Source organism: Octodon degus, unplaced genomic scaffold, assembly GCF_000260255.1.
Source record: "Octodon degus isolate 3935 unplaced genomic scaffold, OctDeg1.0 scaffold00105, whole genome shotgun sequence".
NCBI classification, from domain to species: Eukaryota; Metazoa; Chordata; class Mammalia; order Rodentia; family Octodontidae; genus Octodon; species Octodon degus.
Genome location: NW_004524681.1, coordinates 6172552 through 6185840, shown reverse-complemented (window position 1 = coordinate 6185840; position 13289 = coordinate 6172552). Strand labels below are relative to the sequence as shown.

Here is a 13289-nt window from a genome sequence, read left to right as displayed (position 1 = left end):
GGGCTGTGAGCCTGATTCGTGCTCTTAAAGGCCCAAAAAGACTCGACCCACATTGCTTTCAAGAAGAAAAAGAAAGGGCCAGCAAGAGAGCAATCGGTCACCCCGGAAGCTCCTTCTAGGTCGGCATTCTGACAGCACTGAAGCCAGGGAAGAGATTTAAAAGCTTGGGCTCTTTTTCCCCTAGGAAAATGATTCCTTGCCTCTTTCTTGTTTGCCTCCGGAGGATCTGTTTAGTTTGCCTTTAAGGGTCTGGTACAAACTACTGACCCTTCTTTAAAGACGGCTCAGTCACATTCAAATCTGAACTGTATTCCAATGATACAAACCCACATAAAAACAAAAATAAGGGCCAAGCATTAATAAAATTAATTTTTGTTTTCAAATCTTTCCCAATTTATCCCTTAGGCAAGAAGTTTCCTAGACTTGCAAGGGTGGCCCAGTGGCAGAGCACTTGCCTCATATGAGAGAGGTCCTAGGTTTGATCCCCAGCACTGAAAGAAAATCCTGTTTTCCTACACTGACAGTCTAGCGCAAATCAGGAGAGATGTTTACAACGTTCAGACTGCCACTGACTAAGTAGGATCTTGCTGCTGTACATCCATCAATTTTTATTCCGTAAACAGCAAAAAGACTCAGTATTATGTTGCACAGACCTTCAGGTGCAAATGAACTTTTCGGTAAAGAGAACAACGCAGTGATAATCGCATACTTACCCAGACACATGGTTTGGTCAGGATTTGTTTTGAAACCAGTGTGGCAAAGGCAATAAAAGCTTCCCACGGTGTCAATGCACTGGCCGTGGCTGCAGATATTGGGGATTTCTTGGCATTCGTTGCGATCTGCAAGGCCAAAAAAACTTTAGTGGAAACTTTTTAAAAGGCACAAAATCTCATGGACCCACTTGCTTCGAGGCATTGTTCTCAGGATCAATCCTAACCCTAAACTAGCGCTGTATTTATTTTTGTCTCATGTGGGTGTACACTTAGGTTGGGATATGTTGACAACTCATGAAAATTGGGGGCAATCGGTCATGCTCTGAAATAGGAGAAATCTCAGAGGCAGAAGGGGGCATGGTCTGCCTACGCAGTGTCACAAGCTGTGAAATTAACTGAAGTGCTTTGTCTAGTTAAGTCCCTGACTCTTCCGCTGGAAAGTTACATTCAGCCAAACAAACCCGGTTGCTAAGATGAAGACTTTCTTGATGGGCAACCTATGTGGCCTCAAGCTCAAGTTTCCCCTCACTTTCTGCTCTCATTTCCACAGCCTTCTGCACCATCAGCTCTTCAGGGCCGCGTACAATGGTTCCTTTCAGAGCCAACAATCCTGATGATGTTTCTTCCTCTTCCTTGGAGGCCACAGAGCGAAAGTCCTCCCGCTTGACTTCTGCGCCATCTCAGTGCTAAATTGCACTTCTGATCACCCAAATCTCTGTTGCCTTCCTGAACTGTGATTAGCTGAAGGGCAGAGTTGAATGCAAGAATTCAAAAGGGACATAATTCCATGCCCACTTATGGCTCTAACTTTTTAAAAACTTTCCAGACTGTTTAAAGTCAGTGTCATCTGCAGGGTATTGTTCCATCCTGACCTCCTACAGGCACAGAGGAAAACAGTGTTGTCTTTGCTCGGTGCTCTGGGCCCACACCACATCCTGCTTAGCTGCAGGTGCACACACTTCTCTTGCCCTGTCTTCCAAGTGCACCACAATCAGGAATGGGCACTGCTTGCTGCAAGGGGTAACCTGCCCGGAGAGGGCCAGACATCTCCTCCTCCCACACACACCAGCTCCCACGAGAGGGATGAATTGTCGCACTGTTTCAAAGTCCCTAATGGGATTAAGGGGTTCATAGTCACACAGCAATGCTAAGTTTACAGCTTTTGAATATTTCTACTGGAGAAAATGAATTTGAAATGAGCAAACTGCTTCCCTGGGTGGGCAGAGGAAACCGATTTCCACCCCCAATTTCCATGACTCTGTCACCTCTAGCTCCCACTGGGACCAGAAGCCTGCAGGGGACCAGGTCTGTCTTATGTCAGGGTTCCACAGGCAAGAGAGAGCATGAAGGATCTTCTTAAAAAGGAATCAAAAACATTCTCTCTTTTACTGCTCTCCTTCTTGATGGTTTAAAGAAAGAGAGGAAGATTAACCATGGAGCACTCGGAGGCTCTAGTGGAGGGGCCCACAGCTACCAGCCTGTGTTTGAGACCAGAAGACGAGGTCTGTCTAAGCAACAGGATTTGAATTCCCAGCAGATTATGTCTGAGACGGTGGTGTGCTCAGGTGCCACTGCCAGTGTCAGTAGCTGGCACCACACTTCAAACAGGGCTGCGGCTGCTAGCCAACTGCTATGGGAAGACCAGTACCCAGAGCTCTCCCACCGACCCATTCTCCCGATCTCCAGGCAACAGCAGAGGGGCTAAGACCAGCTGTGGCTTGGGTTGGAGCAATATCTTTATGGATTAAAATAAAGCTCCTCCAATGGAGAGGAAGATCTAGTTCTTTCCATTTTGAACACAGGTAGAAAGGAACACTTTGCAACATGCCTGAAAAATGAAGTCTTCCACCCCAGCGGCTCAACAGTTAATTGTAAAACTGAAGTGTGTTTCTTTTTCCTGAGGACTTCAGCGAATGGGGGAGGTTGAGCTGTGGTCCACAGTCATGTTGACCCACAAAGCCCATCCTAGAGGCAGCAGGTGGGTTTCACCTATGTCAATGTTCTGCAAGAAGCTATGAGCAAGCTTGGGCCCCCATGGCTGGCTGTTTTGTTGATCTGTAAGTAGCTCAGTCCCACTTCGTGACTGAGTGTGAAATGTCACATCCTATATCATGGGCAATTCTTTATTTTGATTGGAATTATCTCAGCCGGCTCCAAAGAAATATAAATCAAGAGTAAAATGCAGGGAAATGGGGTCCACGCCAAGTTTTGCTGGGGGCATTGTGGTTCATATCAGAGAGGTCCCCACTTTTCCTGCCTTGCATTTTTAATAAGTGGGTAACAAAGCTCTGTTGACAAAATGCTTGACACTTGCACATGGTCCTTTAAGCTCAACAAAACAAGTCTTGATTCTCAAAGGAATTTTTTTGTTCTGCCATTACACCCTCTTCCCAGCAAGGGCTCATAAAACAATACAAAATACCCTACAGAAAGCCTCGCATTTCCTACCACTTAATCATGGCCAGGCCAGGAAAGCCAAGGAAAATCTGACCACGTTCCCCAGAGTTGTTTCATTCACAAATGCATGAAATATCCAGGAAACTCACTGGAAATGAACTGCAAGCAGGATAACACATTTTTCTCCACCTTTGTTCTAAATATGTGATGCTTTATAATTACTTTAAAATCTACAAGAAAATCACACCGAGCTATTACTCTGCTTCTGGATTGAAACGCCAGTGTTTTAATGTCCTCAGCATTGGCTACAAGGTGTCAGCAAAAACTGAAGGATTTTACTTACCATCAGTGTAAATGGGCAACATACCACCCTTCTTATTTCTACCGCATCCTTGATAAAAGGGAGCAAGGAAAAAAATCTAACTTCAAAGGTCACAGTTTGTCACTTACCTACCATGCCTTCACATTCGTAAGAGATGACTACTGTTTGCTGCCTGCACTGGATGAGGTGTTGTATGTGGGGTGCGAGGGAGAATAAGAGAGGTGGCTGGCACTGTTGCCCCACTTATTCAGGTTGTCTGGTCCGGCTCAAGGGAGCTCCACTGCCCAGATTGGTGCAGGGGCCTCACCTGCCTACTGGGTTTACGCAGAAGTGAAAAGATCATGTGGCTGCGAATGCTGGTTAGAGAAGCACGTGTCGGTGGAGGAGGCCCTGCAGCTTGGCTAGCAAGTAGGCGAACAGGAACTCTATTATGGAAGCAAGCTCCTTGCTTTACAGATGCCTCATGATAAAGAGCAAGCAAAAACGAGGCGTTTAGACATTTTACCAATGTTCTGCTTCCCAATGTGTTGCTGGGGTTCACCGAGTCTGCGCCTTCACCCGCACATTCTTCAGCCACGGTGGGGACGCTACGTACCGTTGCACTGTCCCGTGGAGGTGAGGCGGTAGCCGGGCTTGCAGTCGCAGCGGTAGCTGCCCGCCGTGTTGATGCATTCTGCATTGCGCTGGCACAGCGGGCCGTTCTGACACTCGTCGATGTCTGCGGGCAGACGAGAACTCAGTATCTGGTGTTGAGTCAGAGAAATCTCACACTGAGGCAGATTCTTCCCCAGACATGACGGTTTCCAGCTGCACCCAGTTACCTACAACTGACTCAAATTTATCCTTCTTTCTAGCACAGTATCGCTCCACTGTCTATAAACACATTTTTTAATCAGGGAAGTGCTTATTCCATGAGCCATCTCCCCAGCCCTCACATTCTTTAATCAGACATGAGCTTAATTGTTGCCTGCTTTCTCTTCAGAATATAAGTTAAAGAGAAAAATGATTTTCTACTTCAGTGGTGTCATTCATAAGTGTAGGCTCTTGATGATAATACATGAATTTGAGTGATGCTCTTTAAAAAAAAGGTCCTTTGGGACTGGGGGTGTACCTTAAGGGTAGCCCAGTGTGCACAGGGCCCTGGGGTTGACAGTCACGACACCAGGTTGGCAGGGCCAGGACTTGGTACAGGCACAGACTCACATCCTAGCAAGTCAGTACTAGCTCAAAGCCCTGGAGTTTAGGGCACAGCAGGGCTGCACTTATGTGAAAGGTTGTAAGGTATACCGAACAGTGAAACCTCAAACCCTGACATGTCCGTGTGTCACTGGGCAGCTTGTCAAAGGCAGATTCTGATGCAGCAGCTTGGCAAAGACCTGAGAGGCCAGGGGACACGGGAGCTCCTGGGTGGGGCACAGGGCCCTGAGCCATAGAACTGCAGAGCCACTCGTGTCAGCGACTGCTATGAGGCAGCGTAGTCAGAGAAATGGGCACGGAAGCCTCACATGAAACCTGCTGAGGCCAGCCTGACTCGCAGCAGCAAAGGCGAGCATGCGTGGACACCACGTGCTCCAGAGCTCCTGCTCTGCGCAGGTGGTAGTTTGCTTACTTTAACAGAAAACAACAGCTGCCCAGTGGAGTCAAACTTACAGCATCACAACAGTGACAGCAGAGCCTAGGCCAGACCATGGAGCAGTTTGGCCATCTGCGGTTAGTGAAGGGGACAGCCCAAAATACAGGTAGGGTGGCCACAGCACCAGGTCTGGGTTGTTGGGTGGATGTTGGCTTAGCCAAACACATCCCCACAAGAGAATGCCAGATAGATCAGCAGATATCTCTCCAGCACATGCTCCTGTGACAGGACACACTAGGGCCAGGATCCGCCTGCAGTGGGTGGACCACATCCCTCTGGGCAGCAAACCTCGGAATAGCACACTGCCTGTCTTCCTTCCTACAATGGAGGCAGCGCCACCACAGCCACAGCTGGCCCTGATCTTCAGGAGGGTGACAGAGCACAGTGTCCACCCGGGTCGCTGCAGAAGCACGGTGGGGCCCTGCACAAGTGCCTTGTGATGTGCCAGCCTGCAGTCTGATGGCTCACATCCCTGGAGATGGCGGGCCGCGCAGCTCCCTGAACTACTTCCAGACCCACCATGATTCCAAAGCCGTGTGCATTTGATCTACAGCACTTTCTGAGCTTCAGAGGGAAGATTGTGCTACGAGGCAGCTGTGCTCGCTCGCTTGAGGATGAATATTTGGGAAAGTGGAGGCCAAAAGCTAGAGCATTTTGTCACATGAGCATCTGTCACATGTAGTCCTGACAGTGAGGAACTGCTGCATGCTTTTAAAGTCATGTGTAGGGCAAGGTCTAGGGTGACATGGTGCTCACAGGTGGCCTTGCCTATGGGTCAGGTCAAGGGCTGCTGCCTTAGCAAATATGTATGGCATGGAGCCACCTGGGTCACGCTTCAGGGGACCTCAGAATGGAATGGAGGACGTAATGCAACCAGAAGTAAAGGCAGTGGGCACCCTGAGGCAGGTGCCCGAGGAGAGTGTGGTTGGAGGCAGGCGGTGACCCCATTCTATGAGGTCATCAGCTGTGGGGCTCCGTCCACGCTCCCTCAGCTACGGGGCCCCCTCCCTTCTCTTCTCCAGGTCCCTGGTCCTGGGTGGCTTCCTTTCCCCAGGATAGAGCCCGAGGTCTGAGCTGGCTGTCTCCATAGAAAGGCTGAGAATGGCTACCGCCTCATTCCCACAACCCGCATGGAACACGGGGAGGGACACATGCCCACTCGGCTAGAACCATTGAAAGCCCGGTAAGAAAAATTAGCAAGGATGTGGCTACGAATGGGCTGTCACTTTGCCTGGGCTGTAGAAATTGTCCTTAGTAGGTAAAAAGGGCCTTCTTATCTAACATTAAAATGTTGACCTGTATGCTGTAAGAGAAGCTCTGAGGGATGATAACCTTTTCTGTTATGCACGAAATTCTGCTAGAGGCCCGAAGTTCAAACATGAAGAGAAAATCACTGTACTTAACCTACGGCACATAACACACTTAACAGCCTGCAGCACCCCTATTGCTAAGACATAAAAAGAAGCTTCTACCCCAGATGTAAGAAAAAGTGTCAGGGGGCTGGGGAGATGGCTCAGTAGAATAAATGCTTCCCTGGCAAGCGCAAGGGCCTGAGTTCAATCCCCGGTTCCGCCAAAAAAGAAAAAAAAGGCACAGTGTCGGCAATATGGATGTACCCGTAAGGGAAGCACCTCGTACATGCAAGCAACATGCCTCACATAATCCGATTCTAATTCTCTCCTGCGTGCGTGGGGGATATCTGCAGAGACCTCGCGGGAGTCACAAGTCTCTGTGCGGGAAACAACGCCAAGATGACCGAGCACGCGTGTCTGCTCTGAGGCAGTGTGTGTGGCGCGCCGTCCGTGCCGCCCGGAAGCGGCCAAGAAAACTCCCACCCCCTGCGGGAGGGGTACGGCCTCGCAGTGCGCAGCCGGGCTTGTCCTTATTTTTTGCATGAAACTTCAGGTAGCTCCGCGCCACGCTCTTCACTATTTCTGGAATTTCTATGTGGTGAAACACGGCGAGCGAGCGGTCACAGGCCCCCGTGGGCGGCTAGCCTGGCCACCACGCGTCCCGGCACCACTTACCTTCACAGACCAGCAGCTTGTCGTTGTAGAAGAAGCCCACGGGACACTCGCACCGGAAGCTGCCGACCATGTTGATGCACACGCCGTTCTCGCAGACCCCCGGGATCTCCCGGCACTCGTCGATATCTGCAGACACGGCAGGCTCGCCTGAGTCACGCGCGGGCTGGAGAGTGCGTGAGCGAGGGTCGTGCAAGTGTGCGGGGGTGGCAGGTGCGGGGGAAGCGACCGCAGCAGCGTGGGACAGCCGCGCCCGCTCGACACTCACGCACCTCTGGACTGAGTAACTGACAGGTGCTCAGTGAAGCAGAGAAGCGGGCAGAAGGAAGAGGGGAAAGGGGCTTTATTTTCTTTGAGGACATGGAGAGAATTTGGGGGAGGTAAGAAATTCTCTGGACTAGACAAAGGGAGGCTGAGGCTTTCATGGCCTTTTGCAGGGGTGGAGTTTGGAGGGATGTTTAGATGTACCTGAGGGAGCTAATGGGGGGTCTTCCCTGAGGCTGCGGTAAGGGTGGAAGTCAATTATGTCCAGGGCTGAGTTGGAGAAGGAGCGGGAGGTGGTCTTGGGAAGATGGGCTATTGTTTTAAGGACATTGGCCATATTAGATGACCACCATAATGATTTTAGCAATTCATACTAGGGCCAGAACCTATCAGTAACTATCTTCTTTTTTAATAATGTAATTGTGGGCATCTTTTTCAATTTTTTATTTTTTTAAATTAATTTACTTATTTTTTGCAGTACCAGGGATTGAACTCAGGCCCTTGCACTTGTCAGGCAAATACTTATACCACTGAGCTATCTTCCCAGCCCCTGTCTTCTTGGTTTTGTCTCAGGGCATCAACTCTACTACCACAGATTCTTCTGTCCCACACCTGTCACTGTCCCTTTTGCCAAACACCCTCCCTCTTGGAGGAAGAGTCCATTTCCGCTTGGAAGGTCCCCCCCACCCCCGTCTGTGGATGCGTGGAAATGGTTCCTTGCTATACAATCAGATAATGCCCCCAAATCCAGCCTCCCTGACAGCTGCAGAAAACAGGTAAGGAAGTGGCTGGGACTGAGGGTGAAGACAGCACCAGCACTGTGGAAGATGGCTGCAGCAGGCTGAGTGCTTGTGGAGCCCAGGGACAGCTATGCCTGTGACACTACAGTTCTACCAGTCTCCAGTGCAAAGCACTCTTGTGGGACAAATACCACGTGCCCCACTGAAATTTGTTAAGTGCAGAAGTGCCAAATCTGGAAGTGGGTGTAAAACAGGACTAAAGCAGGAGGCAGGAGAACTATGGAGACAGACTGGAGGGCAGGCCTGGCCCCTCCCTATCTCACTGGCCCCACCCCTTTCTTACCTGCTCTGAACTCCGTGCTATTCGAGGGTTCTCTAAGGTAAGAGTGGCCACAGTGCGCCTACCAGCAATAGTGGCCGTAATGTCTGGCTGCGTGGCCAGTGTGGTTCTCAAGCACTCAACCTGCGATTATTCATGGCCACTGTAGACATTGTAGGGGACTGTGCCCACCTCACCATTCAGGTACGCCCCAAGGCCAGGCAGGAGAAGCTTGCCCAAAGCCACCAAGCCCATCTGGGCAGAGGCTGGGCCTGGTGCTGCACACCTGGTAATAGGCAGCCCTGCCTCCCTCCTGCGATCCCACGTGGCCAGCACAGAGGCGTCAGAAAAGGGCTTGTTGCTCTGGAGAGCTGGCCATGGTGCCCCACAGAGCAGGACAACAGGCCTTGGCTGGAAGGGGGTGGGCAACATTCTGGCCTCCAGCCACAGGTCTCCAGCCCACTGTGCCTGGGATCCTGCCTCAACCTAGTCATGAGCCTGCCAGGTTAGAAGAGGAATCTCCAGACACAGTGAATGCTCAAGTTCCCACGCTCACACTGCCAGGGTCCAGCTAAACACCCTGCCCTCACTCCCAACACACCCGTCTCACGGTCCCAGCCCCTGGCTGCAGCGCTCTGCAAAGCCTCGTTCAGGAGTGCCTTTACTCGTGCTGTCGTGACTGCCTCGACGTCCTCAACTGATTCACAACATTTCCCTTTCATGGTCATTTTGACTTTGAGAGAGCCAGAAGTCACATGGTGCCAGAGCTGGTGAGTACAGTGGATGGGGACGTGGCCTCACGTTTGTCCAAGCCTGCCTTGCTGTGGGATGGCGCTTGGCAGCAGCGTTCATGCTTTTAACAGCTCGTAAGACACTCAGGAAAGAGGACTTCCGGAACTGCTGCAGAAGGTGGCCGAGTGGATTTGGAAGGGACAATGGCAGCATTTCTCTCACAGTGATACATTTCTAAAATGTAAACTTTCACTGTATCTTGCGATCATCCCTTTTTTGGCAGACGCACACTCTCCACTTTTAAAGGAGAAGTGGAACAGGCTAATGGTAAGTTTTGGAGTCTCTTTCAAAGGGCACGTTTTGTTTGAAGGCAAGCTGACCCGGCTCAGGATCTCAGAGCGTGCGTTGCCACTTTGAGAGCAGCCAATCGCGTCTCTAGGTTCTCCACACCTTTGTTATTCATGTGGTTAAGTTACTATGTGAAATACCATCATGGGAATGCAATATCAGCAAACGAAAACAATCAGAGGCCATTCTTCTAGTGTGGATTAAGATATGAAATGCTGCAATCATATTCATTTGTTTTAAATTAAGCAATGTGATATCACCAAGTTTAACAATAACTGGCTTAACCACATCTTTAGCCATTTTGAGGCATGAGAGACTAAAGAGAGATACTAAATTTTTATCTTCTTTTCCTATCTGGATTTCATTTGAACTTCAACTTGGAGAAGTTTATATTGTCAGCCAAGATTAATAAACATGCTACAGGGTTAGCCCCATAGACTTCATACACCAACAATCCGAAGATCTTTCAGAAAGAGAGGATAAAGTTAAAGTCAAACAAATTCTTTTAGTCATCTAAATATTTTGTCACAGAGGAATTTGGTAACAATGAACCTATCGCTAAATAGCATGTTTTCAGGTCTCGAGAGCCAGAGGCAAACCAAGCTAAGCGTTGGGCCTGGATTCCAGTCCCGCTCTGTTATTCATTAGCTGTGAGGCCCTGGGTGAGTCCCTTCCCAGCTCTGGGCCTCTGTTTCTCCACTGGAAAGAAAGGCATTTGGCCTCCATGGTGGCTGGGGCGTCTCAGCTCTACCAGCAGCTGACACAGGTGGGGCTCCAAGTCCTTTCCCCCACTGCCAGCACTGGAGGGCAATCCGTGCCCGGGGATGCCAGGTCCACCCCTGGAGGGCTCTACTGGCAGAGACCACTTATCTTCTGAGGACAGATTCTAGAGAGATTAAAAGACTGTTTTAGGAAGGGGAAAAACAATGTAGCTAGGGCCAGGTGTTTCGTGCCAATGTCGTCCAGCAGTGTTGCCGTCCAAACCATGAAGTTTCTTTGGACGTTGCCTCCATGGCGGGGCCGTATGGATTTGGCACCAGGAGCACTGGGCTGATTGCTGGACCAGAGACTTGTTTACTGGAAACTGGAAAAGCTGGCGTAGATTTCAGTTTGCTCATTAGGAATAAGGTGATGGCTGCTACCAGACACAACTGTTCAGACTTAGAGGGCTTCGAAGGACAGAGACAAACCTCCCCAGGGCCAAAGTGGGTGAACGCAGTAGTTCTCCATCTACTTTACTTGAATTTGAACCACAAGGGCAATGTCTTTGTTGGCTGGATGCTGCGCGACGCTCCTGAGTCTTGCACCCGCTGATGGCACCCAGCTGCCCAAAGAGCCTCACACAGCAGACTCTATTCCTCATCTGAAAGCCACCAAGAGTGACACCAGAAAAGTGCATGGGAGACAGAACTCATCTTTCACTAGGGCTGTAGCCCATCTGGAAGGCCTGGCATGAAGACTCATACTAAACTCATCTTAGTCAAAAGCAAGGACTAGCAATTAGTCAACCCTGATGTCCCCTGGCCCTGTTCCCAGAACCTCTCTCTTTGCTGATGCCAAGAGTTGGTTTCACTGAGCTTTATTCCAACTTTACAAAACATTTCCCAGTGTCCTTCATCACAAGCTACAAACGCTGCCTGTGAGGGGAGCCACCCGGGGTGTCTGCTGTGAACTAAGAATCAATCAGTGTTTCTCTTTTGAGAAAAATAGAAAGGAGAAAGCAGAAAATAGCAGTGCACGTTCCCTTTTTAATGCAAGAGCAAGACCAGAAAGCTGTGCTCGCAGGCCCCAATTCTGACTCACCAACGGGCAAGCCAGTGTAGATGTCAATGACGAAGCCGGGTCTCTGGCTCCCACAGAGGGTAGCAAATTCATCTGCAAAAGATAAGCACAGGGATGGTCAGTAAAGAGCCAGGACTGATGAAAAGGTTACTCGCGACACGTCCTGGAAAGGTGACTGTGACTAAACTTAATTTGTTTATTCATTTTTGCAGCAGGATTTCACTGCACAGTTCAGGCTGGCCTTGAACACACTATGTAGCCCACAGCAGCCTCCAATTGCAGGGATCCTTCTACATCAGCCCCAAGTTCTGGGATTAGAGGCATGTGCCACCACACCCGGCTGCAACTGGAAGACCTTAGGACAAAAGTAGCTCTAAAAATTCCTTCCGTTTAAAAGACAGACCCAGAAGGAAGATGACTGCATGATGGCTGATCACGAGACGGGGGAGCACCCACCCAGCATGTGCCAGCGGCTACAAGCTGTCTGCTGTTCACTTCAGATAGGGTCCTGCTCAGTTCTGAAGTGAGCCTGCAGCCTCCCAAGGAGGCAGCACTGCAAGGTTTGCTCTGCAAGGCCTTCCAGAGGCCCCTCCTCAGCAGGCTAGGGAGACGGCAGCAAGTACCTAAGAGCACAGCCACAAGCGACGTGGGCTAGCCAAGCAGCTTCTACCACTGTTTCAAATTTTAGACCCAGACGAGTTCACTTAGTATATAGAGTAGTTCTCCTCTCTCTCTCTCTCTACTGCCTTTCTGAATTTCTCTTTCCATTGCTTGAATTCCTCACACTTGATAAGATGAACTAAATGCCATTGGTTGTTCCGTGACTGAGATTTTGTAATTCCTGCTCATAACCAATGGGTAGAGTATCAAAACTCGAGGAAACCCGCAGGCTTACTGGTAAGGCCCAGGGAAAATGGGTGAAAGGCTTCTGGAATTCTATTAATTGAAATGTACCAGGAAGCAGGCAAGGTGGCTGGTGCCTGTCATCCCAAGTACTTGGGAGGCTGAAGCAGGAGGATCACTGGAGCTCAGGAGCTGGTGGCCAGCCTGGGTAATGCTGCAGAACTATATAGTCCTGTATGTTTATGTGACTAAAATATAGCAAGATCTCCTTCTAAAGTCCTCTTCCTTAATCTGTGAGTTTCTACTTCCAACAAGTGCCAGGCCAGCTACCACTGGTCACTGAGGAAAATTATAGACTCTTAAAATAAGGAGGCATATTTCAGAGCTCGTGAAAGCCAACACTAAATATGGCTGCAATTTAACATGGAGAGAAACACTTGCATTTCATGTTAAGGGCATATGGGTTCTTGAATTCGACAGTCATTTCTGAAAGTCAGCGCGAGATTATGCTGAGGCTCTCTGTTGTACCCACCAGGCAAATGTGTCATGATCTCTGAGGACAGAATAGAAAGCAGTAGGACTTCTCTCCTTGTCTTCTTAAAAGCAAATTGTGTGTGTGTGTACTTAACACATAGTTTACAAAAATAATAAATGCCCCTTTCAAGAAAATTGAAAAGGTACCCACACGTACATAGACACACATAGCTGATGTGCACACACGCACACCAACGTGTAGAACCTCCACACTTTTTACGGACTAGAACGTTTGATAAAAAGCTTTGAAGACTCACTCAAGATTGGCTGTCAGCAGACTCTTTCTTTAAGTACCAGAGAGGAAATGTTTTGCGGGTTGCATGGTCTCAGTCAAAACTCCCACCAAAGCAGCAGATAATGTGTGAGCAATTAGCATGACTGTGTTCTATCTTTTTTTTTTGCGGGGGGAAGGGTCTACCGGATGTTCAGGGTCTCACTGCTAAATCTGACTCATAGTGATCCGCCTGTTTACAGCCTCCCAAGAGCTGGGGTTACAGGCATGTGCCACCACGCCCAGTCTCAATTGCCGTCTCAGCGCTCCCCGAGGGCAGGGCTGGCACGGCAGCACTGGGTTCTATCAACGGGCATGCAGTTCACATAATGTTCATGTCAGAAAACATCGTGATTCTTTTTCCCAA

General features: G+C 49.5%; 1 protein-coding gene across 1 annotated transcript in view; it reads right to left on the bottom strand.

The window, feature by feature from the left end:
• Positions 1 to 13289, bottom strand: part of Fbn1 (fibrillin 1) — a 217364-nt gene that overhangs the window by 37790 nt on the left and 166285 nt on the right. Inside the window, exons 43-46 of the mRNA XM_004639014.2 lie at positions 11296 to 11367; positions 7093 to 7218; positions 4028 to 4150; positions 714 to 839 (exon numbers count right to left, since the gene is read on the bottom strand). Of these exons, the coding sequence (XP_004639071.1) occupies positions 714 to 839; positions 4028 to 4150; positions 7093 to 7218; positions 11296 to 11367 (447 nt within the window). The remainder of the gene's footprint in view (positions 1 to 713; positions 840 to 4027; positions 4151 to 7092; positions 7219 to 11295; positions 11368 to 13289) is intronic.